Source organism: Arachis hypogaea, chromosome 9 (genome assembly GCF_003086295.3).
Source record: "Arachis hypogaea cultivar Tifrunner chromosome 9, arahy.Tifrunner.gnm2.J5K5, whole genome shotgun sequence".
Taxonomy (NCBI): Eukaryota; Viridiplantae; Streptophyta; class Magnoliopsida; order Fabales; family Fabaceae; genus Arachis; species Arachis hypogaea.
The window spans coordinates 1,815,270-1,840,370 of record NC_092044.1 but is presented as its reverse complement, the minus strand read 5'-3'; the positions used below and the strand labels follow the sequence as shown (position 1 = coordinate 1,840,370).

At 30.9% G+C, this 25,101-nt stretch overlaps 3 protein-coding genes across 5 annotated transcripts; all 3 read right to left on the bottom strand.

The window, feature by feature from the left end:
- Positions 1–406: 406 nt before the first annotated feature.
- Positions 407–4,283, bottom strand: LOC112709834 (E3 ubiquitin-protein ligase At1g63170). The gene is made up of 5 exons (XM_025761818.3): positions 4,105–4,283; positions 2,647–3,425; positions 1,494–1,619; positions 1,114–1,408; positions 407–893 (listed from the first exon to the last, which is right to left on the bottom strand). Exons 2-5 carry the CDS (start codon positions 3,297–3,299, stop codon positions 705–707), a joined length of 1,263 nt encoding a protein of 420 aa, XP_025617603.1. The 5' UTR covers positions 3,300–3,425; positions 4,105–4,283; the 3' UTR covers positions 407–704.
- A 13,231-nt stretch (positions 4,284–17,514) lies between these two features.
- On the bottom strand, positions 17,515–24,255 carry LOC112709831 (receptor-like protein EIX2). Of its 3 annotated transcripts, none has more exons than XM_072202233.1 (3): positions 23,861–24,255; positions 17,893–21,067; positions 17,515–17,779 (listed from the first exon to the last, which is right to left on the bottom strand). In XM_072202233.1, the coding sequence occupies exon 2, from the start codon at positions 20,593–20,595 to the stop codon at positions 18,034–18,036; it is 2,562 nt and encodes an 853-aa protein (XP_072058334.1). In that variant the 5' UTR covers positions 20,596–21,067; positions 23,861–24,255; the 3' UTR covers positions 17,515–17,779; positions 17,893–18,033. The 3 variants fall into 3 exon arrangements, with proteins under 3 accessions (XP_072058334.1, XP_072058335.1, XP_072058336.1); XM_072202234.1 differs by lacking the exon at positions 23,861–24,255 and adding an exon at positions 21,169–22,963; XM_072202235.1 differs by lacking the exon at positions 23,861–24,255 and having other exon boundaries at positions 17,893–19,877; positions 20,184–20,665.
- On the bottom strand, positions 20,656–24,098 carry LOC112712762 (receptor-like protein EIX1). The gene is made up of 5 exons (XM_025765685.2): positions 23,509–24,098; positions 22,031–23,025; positions 21,333–21,928; positions 21,005–21,067; positions 20,656–20,691 (listed from the first exon to the last, which is right to left on the bottom strand). Exons 1-5 carry the CDS (start codon positions 24,096–24,098, stop codon positions 20,656–20,658), a joined length of 2,280 nt encoding a protein of 759 aa, XP_025621470.2.
- Positions 24,256–25,101: the final 846 nt, after the last annotated feature.

The following is a 25,101-nucleotide window of genomic DNA, read 5'->3' as shown; positions in this document are numbered from 1 at the left end:
ACAAGATAAAATATATTTCAGCTTGTAAGTGCTTACACATATATGTTATAAATTGTATAGGAGCCCTCACAACCGAAAAAAGGATCTAACCTGCATGATTGCATAATATGATTTAGAGTATCTACTGCCTGTGTCAACTCTTTTTTGGCTTAGTTAACGAAAGATCATCTAAGACAACTTCCACCATGTTTAACATTGTGTAATAGATAATAATAGATTATCTACAATTTGATACAATGTCCATGTTTTCGTGATGATCATATACTGTTAAATCTGAAAGAAGTATAATAGTTATGTTTAGATTTCAGTGAATATTGACTCCCTGTGTCTGGATATTGTAAGTCTGTGTATAACTGAATCCGCCGGGTTTTTGTATAATTATTTCTGAAGAACTTTAAACTCAATGTAAATCAAAATCAACATTTTGATTATATTTGGTTACAATGTACATACATACAATACAAGATTAGTGCAGCCTATATTCTAGAACAACACTTGATATGGAAAATTGGGGAAAGGTGCTAATGTTGCATCTATCTTCATCTCTCTAGCAACAAAAAACAAAAACACTTCAAGGCAAGAACCCAAATATGACCAATATCAGGGAAAATGCAACTGCTTTGGTAACTTGACTTCATGTAAGCAATTACTAGCACATTGAATACCACCGAACAACAGAATTGTCTCCCTTTTTGTTTTCTCATCTAATGCTGATTGGAACCCATGGCCGAATGTGCACCTTCATTGTTTGTACCAACTTCATATTTACAAAGAGGACAGGATGCATTTATCTTTAACCATTTATCAATACACCCTACATGAAAGATATGAAAGCATGGTAGCTCCCGAAGTTCGTCGTTGTCTACATATTTTGCCAAGCAAATGCAGCAAGCCTGCAATAAGTCATGAAAGATAAAAGATATTAATTTACAACCAACCAATTCAAACCTGTATATACTTAATTTTGATTTTTCTTCTTTTTCCCCCTCAGGTGTGTGAGGGTAACGAGAATCATTGACACAATAATTATTGAATATAGGCACACGCAAAGTTAAACCTAAACAACATTGCCTGAAGTATGAATACTACCAAACATATCCAACAAAAACTTACAGAATCTTCTCCTGATATAGGCCGTTCCTTTTCAGTCCCAGCAGCTAAAATTCCACCGTCATCTTCAGCAGTGGTATTGACATCCTCAACACCACTATTTTCATTTTTCTTCAATTTGAACTTGTAGACTGGCAGAGCGTTAATGGATTCTATTGAGGCTCCTCTGTTTGGTGAAAAATCCTCAGGAATGCCGAAGACAGAAATTATGCAAGGTAGGCAGCAACAAATTGTTGCACAGAGTATAAAGGGCATGGCATATCCGATGCAGCTGAAGGTAAGGAAGACTATACATAACCTGCACAGATAGAAACCTATATTGTTAGAAGACCTGAGAAAGTGAAAAACAAAGTGAAAATAAACTGTTTGAGTTATGACATTACCTATACAATTTTGGAGCATCGGAAGGAGAAGTGTGACCTCCAAAGATCCACACATTGCCAACGACAAACCAAACTGCAAAGAAGCAATCCAAGGCCATCTTGAAATGGTCTACTAATCCATTAAACCTGGAATTTTCCAATAAACTTATCAGATGAAAATGAGTATTTCAATAAATTAGTTGCACTTTGCGATTCAATAACTCAGGAAATAAGCTGCATAAATTTGGTATATATGATAACGGAAACTTCCCTTTCCCAACTCACTGATATTAAAGGAAGCAAGAACAAGAAAGTTCTCCTATGCAATACATTGATTAAATCCAGATGCAGAAAAATACAGAACGATGTTGTACAGGTTCTGTATTAACTTGAATTTAACACAGAATAACTAAGCGGAAACAAGGTGTTACAATTTTTAAAAGGCTCAAAAGGTTTATAGGACTTAGTAGTCGGCTTCACGTTAATATGATTTTAGTTTTAAATTTAAAATCAACTCAAAAAGCTATAGCTTGCCAGTTATATTCTAGAAAAAAAATTCTGTAAAAACGAAAGAGAGAGGGGAAAACAACAAATTTCATGGTTAACAATATTTTTAAAGAATTCACACCTAAATTTTACAACTATTTTCTCCCAAATGATACCAACAAAGGATGAGAACAAAAGACAGCTTCACCCATTACCTACTCCATCTGGACTAGAGTCCATGAATTGATCATGTTCACTGCAAGTACCCTATTTGGGTCTGTTTGGCTATAGTTCAGAACAAACTACACAAAATCTTGTTCTAAAATTGTTATATCCCCAACTTCTTCTAAGCCCTGAATATCATCCAAATGATTAAGAAATCTATATTTCAATAAAGCCTGACAAAGGCTCAGAATGGTTTCACCAAATGAGCATAATATCCAAATCAATTCTAAGATATGGTTATGTTGTATACCCAAATTGACTGAACGTAATTTAGAAGATTTATAATTTATACCAACAAATTTAAGCGGAAAATGTAGATTATGGAACACCAGTATCTACTCATTCTATTGTTTTTCCATATGAAGAACCTTGTGCCAAAAAAGGACAAATAAATAATTAAATAAACAAATCTCATAACCATGAAAACAGAAGTATCAGAGCTTGCAAAAAATGAAATGCATACCTAGAACTAAACACTGCAGGAATTCTAGCACTTCCTGCAGACAATTCTGTAGTGTGACTATTGTCGCTGTTCGAATTATGGGTAACAGATATGGCAGTATAAGTAGTTTCTGAAGGGTTACTTAAAGAAGATCCTTGAGATGATTGAGATATATCTGGTTCCGCAATTTGATTATAGTTTTGATATCGCCAGTAAAGAATAGGAAGAGTAGCAACACAACCAGCTGCATAACCCACAATCCATGCAAACAATGGGGCTTGGGGATGTTCATCTCTTGACATTGACAAGACAACAACAGATGCTATGATCTGACCCACAGTGACAAAAAGCTCAACAGAGACCCATAGACCAGAATTTAGTGGGCTCCTTCTGCGATGATTGTACCCCTCTCCTCTTGTCAATGTGGAACTTCTAGGACTAAATCTAGGTGAAGCAAATGAAGCTGTTTCACGGGTATGGACATCCGTGCTGACACTAGGTTGATTTTCATGCACTGCAGGGCGTTGATTATTAGATGAGTTGGATAAACCATCATTGTTCCTTGCAATATCAATTATGTGCTGATGATCATTGCGGGATACCAGCTGCTCCATCAGCAATGGACATAGATCACTTTCAGTGTTACTATTCCGTTGCGTGTCGGTGATATCCATCTAAATTACCATACCAGAAGACAATAATACAAAGATCTTCCCAAACATTAATCTGCTTTAATAGGCAAGTGCCACAAAATCTTGCAGCACTTTGCACTATGTGTCGTAAAATATCAAGTTCTTGTCCTGTTAAAGTATCATAGATTGTTAGCAAGTCTAATTACCAAAGTACATAGTCTGTTTCCAACATTTGCTATATCTTAAAAGTGGAAAAATAAATAAATAAATGACAACTACAACTTCAACTTCAATTTATATAAGATCAGAGTCCTTCATACAATCAACCAGGATTAGCAAACATTATATTGAGCTGTAACCATAAAATTTTATTATAAATGGCACTAATACATGAAGAATATCTTGATCTGACAAAACATTATATTGAGCTTATATTAGCAAGAACACATGAATAATCTTGAGGGAAGAAATGGTGAATCACCCCCCCCCCCTTCCCCCCCCCCCCCACAAATTCCTTCTAACGCTGTACATTAAAACAGAACCCTACTTCATTCCAATTTCGAAGTTTAAAGCCCTACAAAAATCTAACATACTCAAAATTAAATTACCCCCACCCCCAAAATATAAATATATTAACTCACCCAGCCAACCCAGCAATTCAGAGGGAGAAATAAAAAACCTATCCCAAACCTGTTGAATTGTAGTAATTAACGAAATCTAACCGAAAAATAAATAAAAAAATAAAAGACGCAGAATTTGCAGAGAGCATAAAACCCTAATTTGAAAATGCGAAGACTAAAGTTGAAAATTTTAGACTTGACGAGAAGGAAGAAGAAAAAAACTGCACCTGATTGAGCTGAATTTCGTTGATGCAAGGAAGGGGTTTTCGATGCTCAACACCGTTTCTTCCCCTTCCAATTTTCCCCCTTTTTTTTAATTTTTTCTAATAACAAATTTACGAACCAAAGAAAGCGTTTCAGAGAGAGAAACAAAGAAGAGAAGGTGTAACGCTGAAAATAATAGCTTGTTTGAGTTGTATGCAGTGTTTTTGTTTTGGACGCTTCTGAACCGTTAGATGGGAACTTGTTTTCAATCGTACGGTTTATAATTTCAGGTTCTAAGTAGGTGATGGAACTTCAGTGTCCATGTTATTATTATTTCTGTGATATAAAGTGGGGCCACTTTTCAACCTTATCGGAGAGTTTTTTTTTTTTTTTTTGTGGCTATCTGAGAGTTAATACTTAATAGGAACATTAGAAGTTTTATTATTATTTTAACCCAAAAAAGTAAAGTTAATGTTTTTTTTATTTGAAAAAGAATTAGAAAATAATTTTATAAGATATTTGAAAAGTGGAAGAACATGAAAGTATCAAGTTTGATTCTTCAAAGACTTGTGTCCAAACGATTTAGTTCTTAAATTGATTGATTTCTTTGCAGTTTGCACTCAATTCGGTTGGTCGAATTTAATAACTAAATTATTATGGTAATATATATGGATATAAAAACGTGTTTTAACTAAAGAAAGCAAAGTGAAAAGAAGTTGAGCAATCACCATGAAACCTCAAAGTAAAATAAGACATATTAAAGATTAACCACTAATTTAAAATAAAAAAAATTTATATAGTAAAAATTTTTATATTGATATTTTTATATGAAAATAATAATTAAAAATCATTAGATGATTTAAAATATTTGATTAAATTATTATTTAATAATTTTTAATTATTAACTTAATATAATTACATGTCAATATTCTCTAATTTATAAACAGAACAATAATTAAGTTTTTTTAAGAGTTAGTTATTGATTAATAAATTATTACATGCATGTGAATTTCAAACAGGCTAATAAATTAATTATTAGATTAATTTAAATTGGTTGACTTATATTATTGTTGTAATTCCAAGTTTTAAAAGCTAAAATAATAAAATAATATAAAACATGTGACATTTGGGCTTCAATTTATTTTAGGCTAGTTTAGCTTATAAACAAAAACATGTGACAGTGTGACACTTGTGGGGATATATAATGTTCCTGTTTTTTTGGTCAGGATAGAATGTCACTTTAAATTTTGGTATTCTGAATAGTTAAAAAGCCGAAAGAGAAAAGCCCTCAAATGAGCTGAAATTAAGCCCAATATATAATTAACCCATTTGTATAATATTGTTGAAGAAATGTATGCAGCCAGGCCCGGGTCAGATGATAATTTTGTTCAGGGTAGTAGAGGTGGGTATATGAGTTGGTGTGTGTTGTGTAAGAAAAAAATAATAAAAAAAGAAATGTATCATATTCATTAATGTACAAAAAAAAGAGAGAGTGAAGAAAAAGAAGAATTGTTAGAAGTGTTATAAAATAACTAAATAAATAAACAAGGAAGAGGTAACAAACATAAAATATAAAGAAGTATAAAGAGAGTGAGAGAAGTATTGCAACATAAAAGAGAGAGAGAATTATTTTATTGCTTTTTTTTGTGTGTTCAAAGGCCTCAGCCTATACTCCTATTTATACATGTGCAAGGCTTCTCTTTTTCAAACTACATTAAATTCATTCATCCTTGGAAAACTCTATCTTATGGAAAATGGGCATCCACATAAGATGTGATAACCCATTCTTATCACAACACTCCCCCTTGGATGACCATTTAGGATTATTGCCTCGTTAAAACCTTACTAAAGAAAAACCCTGTGGGAAAAAACCTTAGTGAAGGAAAAAGAGTACAATATCCTTTGTGATGGGGACTGCCTCATTAAAAACCTTGTCAAGAAAAACCCAATGAAAAAAAAACCTGACCAAGGAAAAAAGAGTACAGTCTCCCTCTCTTGCCGACATTATTTTATATCTCGAAATCGGCGCATCCCAATCTGATGTACCAATCTTTCAAAAGAAGATTTTGGGAGTGACTTTGTGAATAAATCTGCCAGATTATCACTTGAGCGGATCTGTTGGACATCAATTGTCCCTTGATTTTGAAGATCATGAGTGAAGAAGAATTTGGGAGAAATATGCTTTGTTTTATCACCTTTGATATATCTGCCTTTAAGTTGAGCAATACATGCTGTATTATCTTCAAACAGGACAGTTGGAGCTATCTTCTGATCAATCAGTCCACATGATGACATGATATATTGGATCAAACTCCTTAGCCAAAAACACTCGCGACTTGCTTCATGTATCGCTAGTATTTCAGCATGATTAGAGGAGGTTGCTGCTATCGTCTGTTTCGTGGAACTCCATGATATAGCTGTTCCACCATATGTAAATAGGTATCCTGTTTGAGATCTCCCTTTATGTGGATCAGACAAGTATCCAGCATCTGTATAGCCAACTAGTTGTGACTTGGATCCATAGGGATAAAACAATCCCATATCAACTGTTCCATGAAGATATCGAAAGATCTGCTTGATTCCACTCCAATGCCTTCTGGTTGGAGAGGAACTATACCTTGCTAGTAAGTTCACAGCAAATGATATATCGGGTCGTGTATTATTAGCAAGATACATTAGCGCTCCAATGGCACTAAGATATGGTACTTCAGGACCAAGGATATCCTCATTCTCTTCTTTAGGACGGAATTGATCCTTCTCCACATCCAAAGATCTTACGATCATTGGGGTACTTAATGGATGTGACTTATCCATATAAAATCTCTTCAAGATCTTCTCTGTGTATGTTATTTGATGAATAAAGATCCCATTTTTTATATGCTCGATCTGCAGGCCGAGACAAAATTTAGTTCTTCCAAGATCTTTCATCTCAAACTCTTCTTTTAGAGTTTTTATAATTGTTAGAATCTCTTCAGGAGTTCCAATGATATTTAAATTATCAACGTACACAGCAATTATAATGAATCCATATGCGAATTTCTTTATGAAAACACATGGACAAATATCATCATTTTTGAATCCATTTTTGGCCAGATACTCAGTAAGACGATTATACCACATTCGTCCAGATTGCTTTAGACCATATAAAGATATTTGCAATTTAACTGAGTATAACCCTTGCGAATATTCATTGGATGGTTTAGATATCTTTAGTCTTTCAGGGACTTTCATATAGATATCCCGATCTAATGAGCCGTATAAATAGGATGTTACCACATCCATTAAATGCATATGCAGTTTATGATATACAGATAAACTGACCAAATAACGCAATGTTATCGCATCCACTACAGGGGAATACGTTTCTTCATAATCTATACCGGGCCTTTGTGAAAAACCTTGTGCCACAAGTCGGGCTTTATAGCGCACAACTTCATTTTTCTCATTTCGTTTTCTCACAAATACCCACCGGTATCCAACAGGTTTTACATCTTCTGGTGTACGGACTACAGGTCCAAAGACTTCACGTTTTGCAAGTGAGTCTAATTCAGCCTTCATGGCTTCTTTCTATTTTGGCCAATCATTCTTTTGTCGACATTCTTCGACTGATCTTGGCTCAAGATCCTTACTTTCATGCATGATATTCAATGCCACATTATATGCAAATATTTCAATGACAATTGTCTTATTTCGGTCCCATTTCTCTCCTGTAAAGACATAATTTATTGAGATCTCGTCATTTTCACAATTTTCAGGTACCTGAACGTCTTCTGGCGTTATATCAGAATTTTGGACAACTGCAGGTGTCTTTACTATGTTTTTTTCAACAGGAATATTTACCTCTTTTCTCTTTCGAGGATTTTTATCTTTGGAATCGACAGGCCTGCCACGCTTCTGGCGTGTATTTGCTTCAATGGCTATTTGTCCTACTGGAACATCAATTCGAATTGGGGCATTTTCCGCCATGCCACGCTTCTGGCGTGAATTTGCTTTAGTGGCTACTTGTCCTACTGGGACATCAATTCGAATTGGGGCATTTTTCGCTGGTATATAAGATTTGGTTATCCTCTTTGTATCGGAAAATGCATTAGGCAATTCATTTGCTATTCTTTGCAAATGTATAATCTTTTGAACTTCTAGTTCACATTGCCCTGATCGAGGATCTAAATGCATCAACGATGATACATTCCAATTAAGTTCCTTTTTCAGGAAGCTTATTCTCTCCCCCTAATGTTGGAAATTTTGATTCATCAAAATGATAATTCGCAAACCGGGCTTTAAATACATCTCCCGTTTGTATCTCAAGATACCTCACTATAGAGGGAGAATCATATCCAACATAGATCCCCAATTTTTTTTTGGGGTCCCATTTTGGTACGATTAGGTGGTGCAATGGGAACATATATCGCACACCCAAATATTCTTAAATGGGAGACATTTGGCTGCTGGCCAAAAGCTAATTGCATAGGAGAGAACTGATGGTAACTCGTTGGCCTCAAACGAATAAGTGCTGCGGCATGTAAAATAGCATGCCCCCAAACCGAAGTTGGGAGATTTGTTCTCATAAGTAAGGGTCTAGCAATCAATTGGAGGTGTTTAATAAGTGATTCTGCTAACCCATTTTGTGTGTGAACATAAGCTACTGGATGTTCAACACTTATTCCATTAGCCATACAATAAGCATCAAATGCTTGGGAAGTAAATTCACCAGCATTATCAAGACGAATTGTTTTGATTGGATTTTCTGGAAATTGTGCTTTTAATCGAATAATTTGAGCCAGTAATCTCGCAAACGCCAGGTTGCGAGAAGATAATAAGCACACATGTGATCATCTCGAAGATGTGTCTATTAGGACCATAAAATATCTAAAAGATCCACATGGTGGATGAATAGGTCCACATATATCACCTTGAATCCTTTCTAGGAATTCAGGGGACTCAAATCCAATCTTTACTGGTGATGGCCTTAAAATTAACTTTCCCTGAGAACATGCAGCACAACAAAATTCACTAGATTTAAGAATCTTCTGGTTCTTTAGTGAATGTCCATGAGAGTTTTCAATAATTCTCCTCATCATGGTTGTTCTCGGATGACCCAATCTATTATGCCAAGTTATAAATTCATTTGGGCTAGTAAACTTCTGGTTTACAATGGCATGTGATTCAATTGCACTAATCTTGGTATAATACAATCCAGATGAAAGTGAGGGTAATTTTTCTAATATAACTTTCTTATTTGAATCATGAGTTGTGATACATAAATACTCATTATTTCCCTCATTCATTGTCTCAACATGATATCCATTTCGGCGAATATCTTTGAAACTCAACAAGTTCCTCAGAGACTTGGTAGATAATAGTGCATTATTTATTATAAATTTTGTTCCTCTAGGAAACAAAATTATAGCTCTTCCGGAGCCTTCAATCACATTACATGAGCCAATAATAGTATTAACATACTCTTCTTTTAGCACAAGATGGGTAAAATATATATCACTTTTAAGAATAGTGTGCGAACTTGCACTATCCGCAAGGCAAATATCTTCAGAATATATCCTTGCCATTTTTCTTCAAAAACAAATAATAATAATAATAAAATGAGTAAAAGTACATGCATAGTAAAATTATTCACATGAATACTTAACAAACACATACATATATCAAATTATTCCATCATTGATCAAATAGCCAATATCTCCTTCAGAATCCTTAAAGAAATTAGATACATCATAATGAGTGGTGGAATTTTCATCATTTGAAACAAAAATTGTTTCCTTTTCTTTGTCATCCCTTTTCAAAGATGCTTGATAAAGATCAACTAGGTGCCTTGGGGTACGACAGGTCCGTGACCAATGGCCCTTTCCACCACAACGGAAGCATTAATCCTCAATTGATATACTTTGCCCATTATTTCTTTCTTTATCCCACTTCTGGTGAGGTCCTTTCTTGTGAACATAATTCATTTTCCTTCCATAATTTTTCTTGTCATCAAAATCTTGCAATTTACCTCTTCTGGGGTTATAATTTGCCGCATTTACTTCAAGAAATGGGGCGGCGCCAACTGGACGCGCTTCATGATTTATCAAAAGTAACTCATTGTTGCATTCAGCAACAAGAAAGCAAGAAATTAATTCAAAATACTTTTTAATTTCTTTTTCTCGATACTGCTGCTGCAGGAGCACATTCGAGACATGGAAGGTCGAGAAAATTTTCTCTAACATATCGGGCTTGAGGAAGTATCACATGATTGTACCTTTCTTCAAGGTCTTTTCACAAATCTACAAGATCTTTTAATGTGGGATATTCATTTTTCAATCATACTTCAAGATGACGACGAAAGAGAATTATGGCTTTGGCTATATCCTTCTGGGATGTATTATTTTCAGCCTTAATGGTATCTCCAAGATCCATTAAATCAAGATAGATTTTAACATCTAGTATCTATGATAAATAATTATTTACAGATATATCAAAAGTATTATATTCAAGATGAAAGAGATTCGCATAATAAAAATTTGTTACCTGAAGTCTTCTTAAAATTTCGTTAGAGCTTCGTGCTGATAACGTGTTATAAAATAACTAAATAAATAAACAAGGAAGAGGTAACAAACATAAAATATAAAGAAGTATAAAGAGAGTGAGAGAAGTATTGCAACATAAAAGAGAGAGAGAATTATTTTATTACTTTTTTTTGTGTGTTCAAAGGCCTCAGCCTATACTCCTATTTATACATGTGCAAGGCTTCTCTTTTTCAAACTACATTAAATTCATTCATCCTTGGAAAACTCTATCTTATGGAAAATGGGCATCCACATAAGATGTGATAACCCATTCTTATCACAACAAGAAGCAAATATGGATGCTTCTTATTGGTATATATGCATAATCATGATCATCATTTTTTTAGGTAAATGCTATTATGTTTTCTCTGTAATAAAGAGTAAATTATTCTTTGAGATATATTGTATTTATAATTATAATTAAGTTAAATATTAATTATAATAATTAGGTATATGTTTTCTATTTTTTTCTTTCTTTTGTGATTATTTAAATTTAGTTTAGCACCACCAGTTTATAGTGGTGGTGGTAGCTGTCACCGTTAAAAATTTTTTTTTGCGATGAACTTACAAATCTATCAATAAGGTGCAAGTATGTATTCAACTCGTTACACATGGTAACATTTATGCTACGAGGTACGGAGAATCTCTACTATATAGGCAGAACTCCTTCCCAACCTCAGCGTACACCAACTGTGCCTCCTTCATCCTCTTTTGTATGGTGATAACATCCTCGAAGTTTATTGTCCGCAAAATTTTTGTCTCATGAAAGTGATTAAATTTGTACATAATTGTCACCTCATCTTGCAAATTCTATTGATCTCCACCTCATCTACAACAATGTCTTTAGTCTCGTGAGGATTCGAATCTACCATCTCTTAAAACTTGTATTTGACATTATCAACAACAATATCTTTAATTGTGTTTATGATTTGAGGATCTAAAAAATCTTTTCAAATATTTTTATGACTTCTATCATCATGGACTATAAGCTCTCTTCTACCTTCAAGTGCATCAATTGCATTCGTAAAGATCTCTTCCACGTCATAAAACTCATTTGGTGAATCACTTTTAATATATGAAAAAGTATAGGTAGACAATAAAAATACAAAACAATATGAACAATAGATATATCGGATGTTCATTTCACTAGGTATACATATGGTTATTTTAATATTAAGATTTATATGGTTAATTTGAAAGAGTAGTGTATTTTTATTTGATTGATGATTGTTTATATTATTCAAGATGATTATTATTTACCTAACACTCCCCTTAATATATATATTACAAAGGAATAATTTATCTTTTATTTTAAAAAAAAGTACGATAAAATTCACCTATTTTTTAATATTTAGATAAAATTCACCTAGTTTGTATAATTTTTTTAGTGTAGTTTTGGTTAAAAAAATTAAAACATAAATAAAATCGGTTATTATCATCATTAATTCTTTTCATATGTATGTATCAATTTAAAAATGGGTATATCTAATAATATTTTCCACCAAAACACAAGCAAAAAAAGAGTTATAAGGACTAGAATTATTATAAATTACTAATTTTATAAAACCAAAATTATGCGTAACCCTTTCTGTTTTTAAAATTTTTAGTATATATATTTAAAAATACTTTAACAAATCGTTTTTATCAATAAAATATAATCTTAGTCTATTAATATTTATTTTTAGAAAAAAAATAAAGGAAAAAAACGGTTGATGATAATAAAATAATATTCTTTTCAAATATTATTATTTTAGTTAATAAGAAAATACAATTATGTCAAACTTTAAACTTTTGCATTGAATACAATATATTATATTTAAAGAAGCATTATAGCAAATTAAAAGTTAAATAAATTTTGTTACCTATACTTTTCTTTTAAAAAATAGAGTTAAACTTTTGGATCAATATGTAATACAACTGGCTTAAGAAAAACTTGACGCAAATCCAATTCCTAAACCCATATAAAACCATAAATAAACTTTAAAATTGTCATCAACATCTTCTTAATAAATTTTGTTACTTGTACTTTATTATATATATAGTGGTAGCCTCAATTCTCAAAGTCTTTTTATGGTATAAAAAAATATAATAATATATTAGTTCATTAATAACTGCGTATCTCAACTAAGAGTTTTGGTTTAAATATTAGAAAGAAAAATTTTAGGTGATCCAACACTTTTTCTTTATTTTTTATTTTAAAATTAATAATATTAATCATTTTTCTATTATTTTATTCTAAAAATCTTAGTCTTCTAACATTTTTTAATTAGGAATAATAGTTTTTATAAATTATATAATAAATAATATTTTTAGACAAAACAATCTTGCTCCTCCCAGCAAAATATAAAAGTACACAAAGAAACAATTATAAATTTAAATATAATTTATATATGCTATAAACCCCTAATATGTTAATGTATGTTTGAATAATATACATGAATATTCACTACAAAACATCAAAGTTGGAAAGATCGATATTGTATATTAACTAAATGGTGTTTTTATATAAAATTAATAATTCAAAATCGTTAGATAATTTTTGACAGAATTGATTAATAATTTTTAACTATTAACTTTACATGAATACAAGTGTTTGAGTTTTTACCTAAATAAAATTCAGATTCACAACAAATTAATCTTTAATCGATTGAGTTGAAGAATATTTTAAAAACAAAAAATTGAATATACTGAAAAATAAAAATAAAAATAAATATATGAATTTTGTTGAAAGAAAAATGTGAAGTGTCAATGAAGCTAATTTGAAACTTATTTTCGTTGATCTTTTTACTTTGCACATAAATCACACAAGTCCCCCTCCCATTAACGTATAAACAAAACAAGCTGAGGTCAAGGCACTCATTTTAATTAATGCCAAAGTCGTCTCTAGTATTTCTACATATAAGACAAATTTAATTGACCATGACTTCAAAATAGCCAAGTTAATTACTATTATTTATTTATTAATTAGTCTCAATCATTAGTAGATACTACTGAAAAAGAAAGCAAGTGATAACTTATTTTCCTAGCTATCGTATAGATAGACAATAAAAATACTAAATAATGTGAATAATAAATATATGGGATGTTCATTTTATTAGGTGTATGGATGATTATTTTAATATTAAGATTTAGATAATTAATTTAAAGATATAATGTATTTTTATTTAATTAATAATTGTTTGTGAGATGGTTATTGTTTACCTAATACTCCAGCGTTAAATTATTGTGGCGTTAATTTTCACCATTAATTACCCGTGAATTGATGGATTTAATTACCCATGATACTATATTGAATCCCATTTTAATGTAGTGAATTATATTTACGGTTCTCAGAAATTAAATAACACTTCTAGTGATGAATTCTTTTCTAACAACAATCTTAACTCTTATTATATTGTTAAGGAAACTTAAAATGACCATAGAACAATGCAAATTTGACGTTTATGTTTTAGTTTTAAAGTCTTCGATACAAAAAAAAAAAAAATCTTTCTAGGGAACTTGGGAAAATTATAATTTTTGAAGCTGATTTGATTGTGATATATAAAGAAGGTGATGGTTAAATTCACCATTGCTATTGGAGTATTTATCTTCTATTTTATTTTATTGATATTTTCCAACTTAATAAACACGATACAGATCAGCATCAGATAAATAAATTGACTTTTAAATTCTGGTATCTATAAATTTTTAGACAAAAGTTATACTAGTGGTAATCAAATAGTAATTAAAGAATAATAAAACTCACTAATTTATATAATAAAAATACTATTTTATTGTAGCAACAATTGGTAAAATAAGCCAATAATAATAGTATATATAATAGAAAAAATGACACTTTCTTTTATGAGATAATTAAATAATATTTTCTTCTATTTTACTTATAAAATATATATTCTCATGTCTCATGTTTTGCAAAATTAAATTACTAAGAAATTGCTAATAGTAGAAGCTACATTAATGAATATATTTTTAATATGCCGCTTTATATCAGAATTTCTTTTGGATTTATGTGATTTTTACTAGGCTTTTTATTTTGTTGAACTTATGCTAAAATTCTTTTTCTGAAATTTAATAAGAATCGAACTCTAGACATTTATGTTATAGAAATTTTAATATTATTTTATAAAATTAAATTTTTTTTAAAGAAAGAGTTCAACACAAGAAGTAGAGTAAGAACGGAAAACAAAGACACAAAACAATAAATAATAACCTAACTAATTGATCTAACCATAAAATCTTTTGTCATCTCCAGCATTATCATCAACAACTAAAGGGGTCAGCACCTAACTACTCAGTATAATTCTGAACAAACAAGTTTATAATCTCATCTGCTCTTTTTTTTTTATTCTAAAAAATTTTTCGGTTTCGCTCCAACCAAATGTTCCACATAATGGAACAAAAGCACACCATCCATTTCTTGCGCTCCTCCTTATTAATTCATAACTCAATCCAATTTTAGAAATGCTCCTTGACTATACCTGGGTATATCCATTGCAAACCAACATGAGATATCCAAACACACCAAATCTGCCAAGAAAAATTATAACCAAAAAACAAGTGGTAATCATTTTTATCGCCTATTTTACACAAGACACATAAAGAAAAAAATTTAAATAGATAAGATGAATCACATAAATAATTATATCTTTAACATATTTTTTTAAACAAAAATCTCTTTAATAAGCGTCAAATTCTAAAATTGTAAATTATAAAAATTTAATATCATAATAAAATTTCTTAAAGAGCATGTAAAGATCAGAGAAGATAGTAAACCTAGCAGTGAAAGGAATGATAAGAGCTGACATCATTATGATTTGATTATTGCACTAATAAATACTAGATATCATGTATATACACTTCTAGATTCACTTATACTTTGTTCAGATGAAAGATGGAAAATGAGAAGAAAGAAAATGGAAGAAACAAAATAATGGAAGAAAAGAAAATGAAAGAAAAAGTTAATTTTTTTTATGTTGTTTGGATGAAAAAAATAGATGAAAAAAAAAATTTGTTTAAATAAAAAAAAATAAAAAAATCATAATCAAATAAAATTACATTAATACCTTTTTCTATATTATATATAAATAATAATATTATAATATATCAATGTATTTTGTTTATAGGAAGAGTAAATTTGTATTTTTATTATTGTGTATACTTTTTCCCTCAGTTTTCATCTCATGTCCGATGAGAAAAGGTTTAGATGAGAAAAGGTTTAGATGACCTCCGTATCACTTTTTCGTTTTCCTCCCAATTTTCTATCCTGATCCAAATAAAGAAAAAGTTAATTTTCCATCCATTTTCCATCCTTACATTTTTTTTCCACTTAATTTCCTTTAAACCGAACAATGCGTTAATTACCCTTTAGGCCTTTACGGCTATGATATCTTCATCCATTATATATATCTATTAATTTAATAAGATAAGGATTAATTTATTGAATATCAAAACCTATTTTAGAATTTAGTCACTAAAAAAAAAAAATCTATTTTAAAATTTGTTATTGGCCAATCAATCATAAGTGTCATTTTCTCTATATAATAAATTAGTTTTCATAACACAAACATAAATGTCATTTTCTCTATATAATAAATGTATCAATAATTTTTAACTAAGTTTCCAATTGGATCCCAAAAACAGCAGCCATTAATTTCCCTTCTTTCTCAGCTATTGATTTTTTCCTTCACTTTCCTTCGTCAACACAATAACAACAAAGGAGTTGCTGCAAAGAGACAGGTATAGAGATGATGAGGTTGAGTGTTACTATTCAATTAATGTTGGACCGTTTAATTAGTTAGTTACTCTATTAGAAATTGTTAGGAATATAAATAAGAATATTGAGTCATTGTATTGATTAATGATTATGAAAAAATTAATGAATTGGTGAATTCTTTAAAATTTTTTAGAGATTGGTAACTCAGTCTCGAATAGAGTTGCAACATTGAGAAAAAAAAAAAGGAAAACGAACACAAAAGAAAACGATTTATAGAAGGAAAGACTTACTTATATATTCGAGGTTGAATTTCGATTAACCTTTAAATCTTTAAATTTTTAATTTTATTAGTTTAATGACTGATTTAATTTTTACAGCTTTAATTATAAGTCACTTATTATGTTAACTAATTTAATTCTATTATTTTTATATACATTTAATGAATAAAGAATGAAATAATATTAGTATATATAATGTTACATTTCTTTTCTTTTTTTGCAAGTAGTCTTATATAATTGGAATGATGACAATTGTGTAAAAATATTGAGAAACTGCAAAGATGCTATTAATGCTTCAAGTAAGAATAAAAATAAAGGTAAAATAATCAGTTTAGATGTTGTGATAAATGAAGAATAAGATGAGTCTGAAATTACTCGACTCAAATTTCTTATGAATATAAGCATGCATATTATTCTCCATGGAAAAGAGAGAACCAAAAAAGAATGGAAAAGTATCTTTTATAAAGCTGGTCTCTATAATTACAAAATATCTCTATTTACAGGGTATTTATCACTTATAGAGGTCTATCCTTAAAGAAAACCTCATAATAGTTTTTACAACTCTATGAATAAAATAAATATTATGCAAACAACTAATAAAGAAAATGTCTACTTTGAATGTAAAATTTAAAAATGTAATTTTTTTAATTTAGTATTTATTAATTATTGTTAGAATAATTATGTACTTTTAGATGTAATAAATATATAATTATAAATGCTATATGTATGAAATTATAAATGTTATGTTATATAAAAATCATCAAAGAATGACAAGTGGTATATTTTCACTAAAATAAAATATCATTGTGTTATTTTGTTTATTATGAAACTTTGAACGTGTAGTAAAATGTATCTTATTATGAATCTAAAAAAATATATATATATGTTGAAGTTGAATCTATTGTTTGCAGGGTAATAAAAAACATAGCATGTTCCCAGTTATGTGTTTCTGGTATTATGTAACAAAGCACACATCTTCAAACATATCTTACAGAACTTGTACAGGAAAAGTAAAAAAATAAAATAAAATAAAAAAGTGCAATTACATCTAATCAAAGTAATTCACATGTATCATGTATGCAACCCGTGGAGCTTCTTGGTGATGATCAAATAGCTTAGCCAAAGCAATATTCACTCCAATAAGGACCTGCATTCCAGTTATTCACATAAAAGCTTAATTATATTGTTTTCATTTTCATATTACAAACATATATGAAGCTGAAATAATAAAAGCAAAGCAAAATTTGCTCCTCTACTTACTATGATAATTCAGCAGATCAGAATGTCATAGAATATATTTAAAAATCTGAAATAACCATGTCTGAATTTTCTGTTGAAAAGAATAGCACCCAATACTCCCCAAAAGCTTGTGGCAAATCCAATTCCCAACCCCATAAAAAATCATGAACGTACTTCAGAGCTATCATCATCATCATCTTCTTCTTCTCTCTTCTGTTTTTCGTTCGGTAGTTTCTCATCTTGTGGGCAAAGTTTTGTGAGTGGAGGTCCACAAAGTTTTGAATTTCCAACATAGCTAAGGTTTGTGAAACTCTCAAGTTGTGTTCCCATTGGGATTTTGCCTTCAAAATTGTTGCATGAAAGATTCAAGGCTCCAAGAAAAGACATACCAGACATGGACTGAGGAATTTGTCCGGAAAATAAATTGTTTGAGAGATCAAGAGATTCCAGCAGTGTCAAGTTACTAAAATGTTGTGAAATCGATCCCATTAATTGATTGTGGGACAGATTTAAAGATCGCAATCCAGTGAGCATAAATAACTCTGATGGTATTGTTCCAGAGAGATCATTGCTTGAAAGATCAACAAGGCATATTGGATGTACAAAATCTAATACCATATATTTTGTAACTACCCTAAAGTATACAAAACTGAAACCTCTTTTGGAATATTTTGTAGGGATAAGAATCTTGAGCACATCCATTGAAGCATATGGAGAAATCATACTTGTCATATTGTGCAAACAGTTAGGTATTGATCCTGATAATTTATTATTTGAAAGATCCAATATCTTGAGGGAAAAAAATTGACATACTTCAATTGGGATATTACCACTGAATTGGTTAGATCCTAATTGAAGTATTTTTATTCTTTGATTGATCCAGCTTGGTATAGTTCCAGAAAATGCATTTCCACCTAGAATAAGGTATTGAAGATTTTTGCAATCTTTTAATGACAGAGGTATCTCTTCAAATAACTTATTTTTTTCCAAACTCAAAAAAATTAGTCTAGATAATGAGCCAATTGAGTGAGGAATTTTGCCAGTCAAATTATTGTTCCTCAAGTCAACTTGAAGTAATGATGTCCAATTCATCAAACAATTTGGAATCTCTCCGGATAATGCATTATCAGATATGAACAAAGTCTCTAAATTCCTTTTCCCCTTCATCTTTTGACATAAGAAAGGAGAAATGTCAGACAAATTGTTATAAGACAATTCCAAATGAGTCACTTTTGGTGAAACTTGAGGCACACTGCCGCTAAAGTTATTCAATTGCATGATTACAACTTTGGAATCAAGCAACACATTTGAGATGTCAGAATTGATGGAGTTGTTTTGTAACACCAAAACTTCAAGTTGAGCAGCAAACTTCCAGAACTTTTCAAGAGGTTCAAATGAAGCCCTTGAGTTCAGAATAGACAAAAGTTCTAGAGAACTCTGTGTATATATCCATGATGGAAATTTGGGACCAAAATTTTCCAAAACCAAGATTTGAAGTTGAAAAGAAGGGATCCATTTGGTATCAAAGTCAAAGACTAAGTATTCTGAGCCTAAACCTAAATTCTTTAACTTGGAAAACAAATGAAAGTTCTTTTGAGAGACAGTTCCTGTCAAGAAATTTGAGTGCAGAAGCAATTCAATCAATAAAGATGGTAAGTTTTTCAAAATTGTTGAGATTTGACCATCAAAATTATTATAACAAAGATAAAGTGCTTTCAGTTGATCAAGTTGGCCTAACCAATCCGGAATGGGTCCTTCAAGATCATTGTCATACAAACACAAGGATTCAATGCTTTGATGAAATTTTGGTAGTGTTTGAGGTAATTGGCCATGCAGGTAATTCTCTGAAAGGTCAATGTATGAGATGTGACTATGATTGAATAACCAAGAAGGCAAGATTGATGAGAAGTCATTGGAAGAAAGACTAAGAACCTTAAGTGAAGTCAAATTAGCATACTGAAGAGATGGATTTATATCTTTAAGACTGCAATCATCTAAGTGTAACTCTGAAAGTGAAGAAAGTGAGATCAGTGATTGAAGCCAATCAGTTTCCTTGTAAAAATCAATACCACTGAGGTCCAGAAATTGCAAAGAGGAAAGAAGATGAGAAATCTGATGTAGCATATTATTATAATCACTGAAGAGATGATAGTTATATGCTAAATCAAGATAATGAATGTTGGAGGAGTCATTACATGTCTTGTTGTTATGAATAGAATTGAAATCATATTTGATGGTCTTGAAATCATTGTTACTCAAATCCAAGTAACTCAGAAATTCAAGATCAAACAAAGAAGACATGTCGAATTCACCTGTTAGACAGTGCGGTTTCTCATCATCTTTATCAAGAATTTCATCAGATTGGATTGTATCACAAGGGAGATGAAGCTCTGTAACTCTGTGTGTGATGTTATCACAATGAACTCCTCTCCACTGACAACAATCTTTTTCTTCATCAGAAGACCAAGATGAGAGTACTCCAGAAGGATCTGTGACTTCATGTTTAAACTTGAGCAATGTGTTCTCATCCTTCTCATCACAATGAATGATCATAGAATTACACATAAGCAGTGATGATGAGTTAAAGATGATTGTAGATAGTAAACAAAAAAGAATGATTGTAATTTGGTTGGAAGAGGAAGTAGCCATATTATTGGTTGCACAAGAAGATATGTTTTGGAGTTTTGGTAATGGATGGTCGGAATTTACAAGTGCTTGTGGCATTGAGGGCAATATAGGAAATTCACTTATTTTCTTGTAGTATTTCCATGACTATCGTAATATTCACGCGACACCAAAATCAGCTACTAAAGGCAGCCACTAATATAAAATACATTGATCTTAAGCAATCTCATTATAGTTTTATCATAAAACCAAAAAACATTTTTATTTATAAAAAAAATGATAGCTACAATAATTTAGGAGTCAAGAAATATTTATATCTTTCATATTAGATTAAAAAACAAAGAACAAAAGGTATTTTGTACACCTTAAAGTGTATAGCTCTAAAGACTACATTTACCTTCCTTCTTTGAAAATATTACATGTTTATTATATTATTATCAGAATTATTTTTATATTAAAAAATAAAAGGCACAGTGAAAAAAAATAGCACATGTATCATGTATGCTACCTGTGGAGCTTCTTGGTGATGATCAAATAGCTTAGCCAAAGCAATATTCACTCCAATAAGGACCTGCATACCAGTATAAAAGCTTAATTGTTTTCATTTTCGTATTAGAAGCATATATGAAGCTGAAATAATAAAAGCAAAGCAAAATTTGTTCCTCTACTTACTATGGAAGCTTATGATAATTCAGCGGATCAGAATGTCATAGAATATATTTAGAAATCTGAAATAACCATGTCTGAATTTTCTGTTGAAAAGAATAGCACCCAATACTCCCCAAAAAGCTTGTGGCAAATCCAATTCCCAACCCCATAAAAAACCATGAACATACTTCAGAGCTATCATCATCATCATCTTCTTCTCTCTTCTGATTTTCGTTCGGTAGTTTCTCATCTTGTGGGCAAAGTTTTGTGAGTGGAGGTCCACAAAGTTTTGGATTTCCAGCATAGCTAAGGTTTGTGAAACTCTCAAGTTGTGTACCCAATGGGATTTTGCCTTCAAAATAGTTGCATGAGAGATTCAAGACTTCAAGAAAAGACATACCAGACATGGACTGAGGAATTTGTCCTGAAAATAAGTTGTTTGAAAGATCAAGAGATTCCAGCAGTGTCAAGGTGCCAATATCATGTGGAATTGATCCCATTAATTGATTGTGGGACAGATTTAAAGGTTGCAATCTAGTGAGCATAAATAACTCTGATGGTATTGTTCCAGAGAGATCATTGCTTGAAAGATCAATGAGGTATATTGAATTTAGATAAGACAATACCATGTGTTTTGTAGCTAGGGTCAAATATAAATAAGTGACACTTCTTCTGCTATATTTTGAGTAGCTAGGAACCATGAACACATCCATTGAAGCATATGGAGAAATCATGCTTGTCATATTGTGCATACATATGGGTATTCGCCCTGATAATCTGTTATCTGAAAGATCCAATATCTTGAGAGAATAAAATTGACATATTTCATTTGAGATATTTCCACTGAATTGATTAGATCCCAATTGAAATACTTTTATTCTCTAACTGATCCAAATTGGTATAACTCCAGAAAATGCATTTTTGCCTAGACTAAGATATCGAAGATTTTTACAACTTTTTAAGGACAAAGGCATCTCTCCAGACAAATTATTTTCTTCCAAATCCAGAAAGATTAGTCTAGACAATGACCCTATTGAGTGAGGAATTTCACCTCTCAAATTATTGCTCCTCAAGTTAACTTGAAGTAATGACCTCCAATTCATCCAACAATTTGGAATTTCTCCGGATAATGCATTATCAGATATGAACAAAGTCTCTAAATTCTCTTTTTCATTCATCTTTTGACATAAGAAAGGAGAGATATCAGATAAATTGTTATAAGACAAATCCAAATGAATCACTTTTGGTGACACTCGAGGCACACTGCCACTCAAGTTATTCAATAGCATCATTACATGTTTGGAATCAAGTAACACCTTTGACATATCAGCATTGATGGAATTGTTTATTAAGTTCAAAACTTCAAGTTGAGCAGTGAACTTCCAGAACTTGCCAAGAGGTTGGAATGAAGTTCTGGAGTTCCCAATGTACAGAACTTTCAGAGAAGTTTGTGTATATATCCATGATGGAAATTTGAGACCAGGGTATTCCAGTGCTAAAACTTGAAGTTGAAAAGGAGGGTTCCATTTAGGATCAAAGTCAAAGATTAAGGATTCTGAGCCTAAACCCAAAATCTTCAACTTGGAAAGCAAATGGAAATCTTTTTCAGAGACAGTTCCTGTCAAGAAATTTGAGTGGAGACGCAATTCAATCAATAAGGGTGGTAAGTTTTCCAAAATTTTTGAGATTGGACCAGAGAAAGAATTATGAGAAAGTGCAAGTACTTGCAATTGATCAAGTTGGCCTAACCAATCCGGAATGGGACCATCGAGATCATTGTTATTCAAATACAATGATTCAATGCTTTGATGAAATTTTGGTAGTGTTTGAAGCAGTTGGCCAAGCATGGAGTTTTTAGAAATGTCGATATATGAGATGTGACTAAGATTGAATAACCAAGCAGGCAAGATTGATGAGAAGTCATTGGAAGCAAGACTAAGAACTTTAAGGTAGCGTTTGTTTTGAGGTATTGAGACAGAGACTGAGAGATTGAGACTATTGTGTTTGTTAGTTCAGAGACTGGTACTAAAATTTTTGTCTCTGTCTCTGTCTCTAAAATTTCAGTATTTTAGTAGTTCCAAAAAATAGGGACAAAGGACACTGAAGTTTTTAGAGATGGAGACTGAAACTTTAATAACATTTTATACCTAAAATACTTTCATTTCAATTAATTAATTCCAATTTTACTTTTTGTGCAAATTAAATTAGAGTTTTATTCTTGTTTCAATTCCTGTTTCTCATTTTGCACCAAACAGAATACTGAGATTTATTTCAATCCCTATCTCTTAGTCTCTGTCTCTTAGTCTCAGTCTTCCGTCTCTATCTCTCCACCAAATGCTACCTAGTGAAGTCAAATTAGCATACTGAAGAAATGGATTTATGTCTTTAAGATTGCAATAATCTAAGTGTAACTCTGAAAGTGAAGAAAGTGAATTCAATGATTGAAGCCAATAGATTTCCTTGTAAAGATCAATACCACTGAGGTCCAAATATTGCAAAGAGGAAAAATGAGAAATCTGATGTAGCATACTATTATAATCATTGAAAAGATGATAGTTATATGCTAAATCAAGATAATGGATGTTAGAGGAGTCATTACATGTCTTGTTATGAATAGAATCATAATCATACTGGATGATGGTCTTGAAATCATTGTTGCTCAAATTCAAGTAGTTTAAATATTCAATACCCAACAAAGAAGACATGTCAAATTCACCTGTTAGACAGTGCTGTTTCTCATTATCTTGATCAAGAATTTCATCAGATTGGATTGTATCACAAGGGAGATGAAGCTTTGTAACTCTGTGTGTGATGTTATCACAATGAACTCCTCTCCATTGACAACAATCTTTTTCTTCATCAGAAGACCAAGATGAGAGTACATCAGAGGGATCTGTGACTTCATGTTTAAACTTGAGCAATATGCTCTCATCCTTCTCATCACACTGAACCATCATGGAATTAGACGTGACTAGTGATGATGAATTAAACATGATTGTAGCAAGTATTAAACAAAAAAGGATGATTGTAATTTGGTTGGAAGAGGAAGTAGCCATATTATCGGTTGCACAACATACAAGATATGTTTTGGAGTTTTGGTAATGGATGGTTGGAATTTATAAGGGTAAATGGTTAAATTAGTCTTCGAAAGAACGCTCACTTTTAAGTTAGTTCCTAAAAGATTTTTTATAATTAAATTTGTCTTTCAATGATTTCAAATTTATTATTTTAGTCTTTCTATCACTTCGATTACTAACGGTTTCAAAATTTGTTGATATGACACATAGTGACACTACAACATACACCTAATAGTCTTAATTAGCGACAAATATGATAAATTTATGAAATTAGATTAAATCACATCAAATTGAGGAATTTTAATACCTCAAGTTTTCTTCTCAATTAAATTTTAATTTGATTTAATTTTATAAGCTTATCTTACTAATAGTCAATTAAGATACCTATGTGTATGTTGAAATATTATTTATCGTGCCATGTTAACAAATTTTAGTACCGTTAACAAAAAGAATGGCCGAAGAACTACCGCGATTAATTTAAAATATTTGAAGAATAAATTTAATTAATTTTTTTTTAAAAAACTAATTTAAAAAATGAGTGATCTTTCATAAATAAATTTGACTATTTACTCAAATTTATAAGTATATGTGGAACTGAGGGCAATATGAGAAATTTACTTATTTTCTTGTAGTATTTCCATGGCATCGTAATATTCATGTCTATATGTTATTCAAAAGAATATGTGCTACTAGGCATGTTGATTAAAAAAGAAAAATAAGTGACTAATTCAGTTATTTATAAAAAAAATAAAATATATTAAAATATAAAATATATATTTAAATGTATAAAATAATATTTATATTTATATATAAATATAAATATATAATAATTGATTTGATAATTGATATTATATATATTATATTTTTATTTCAATTAATT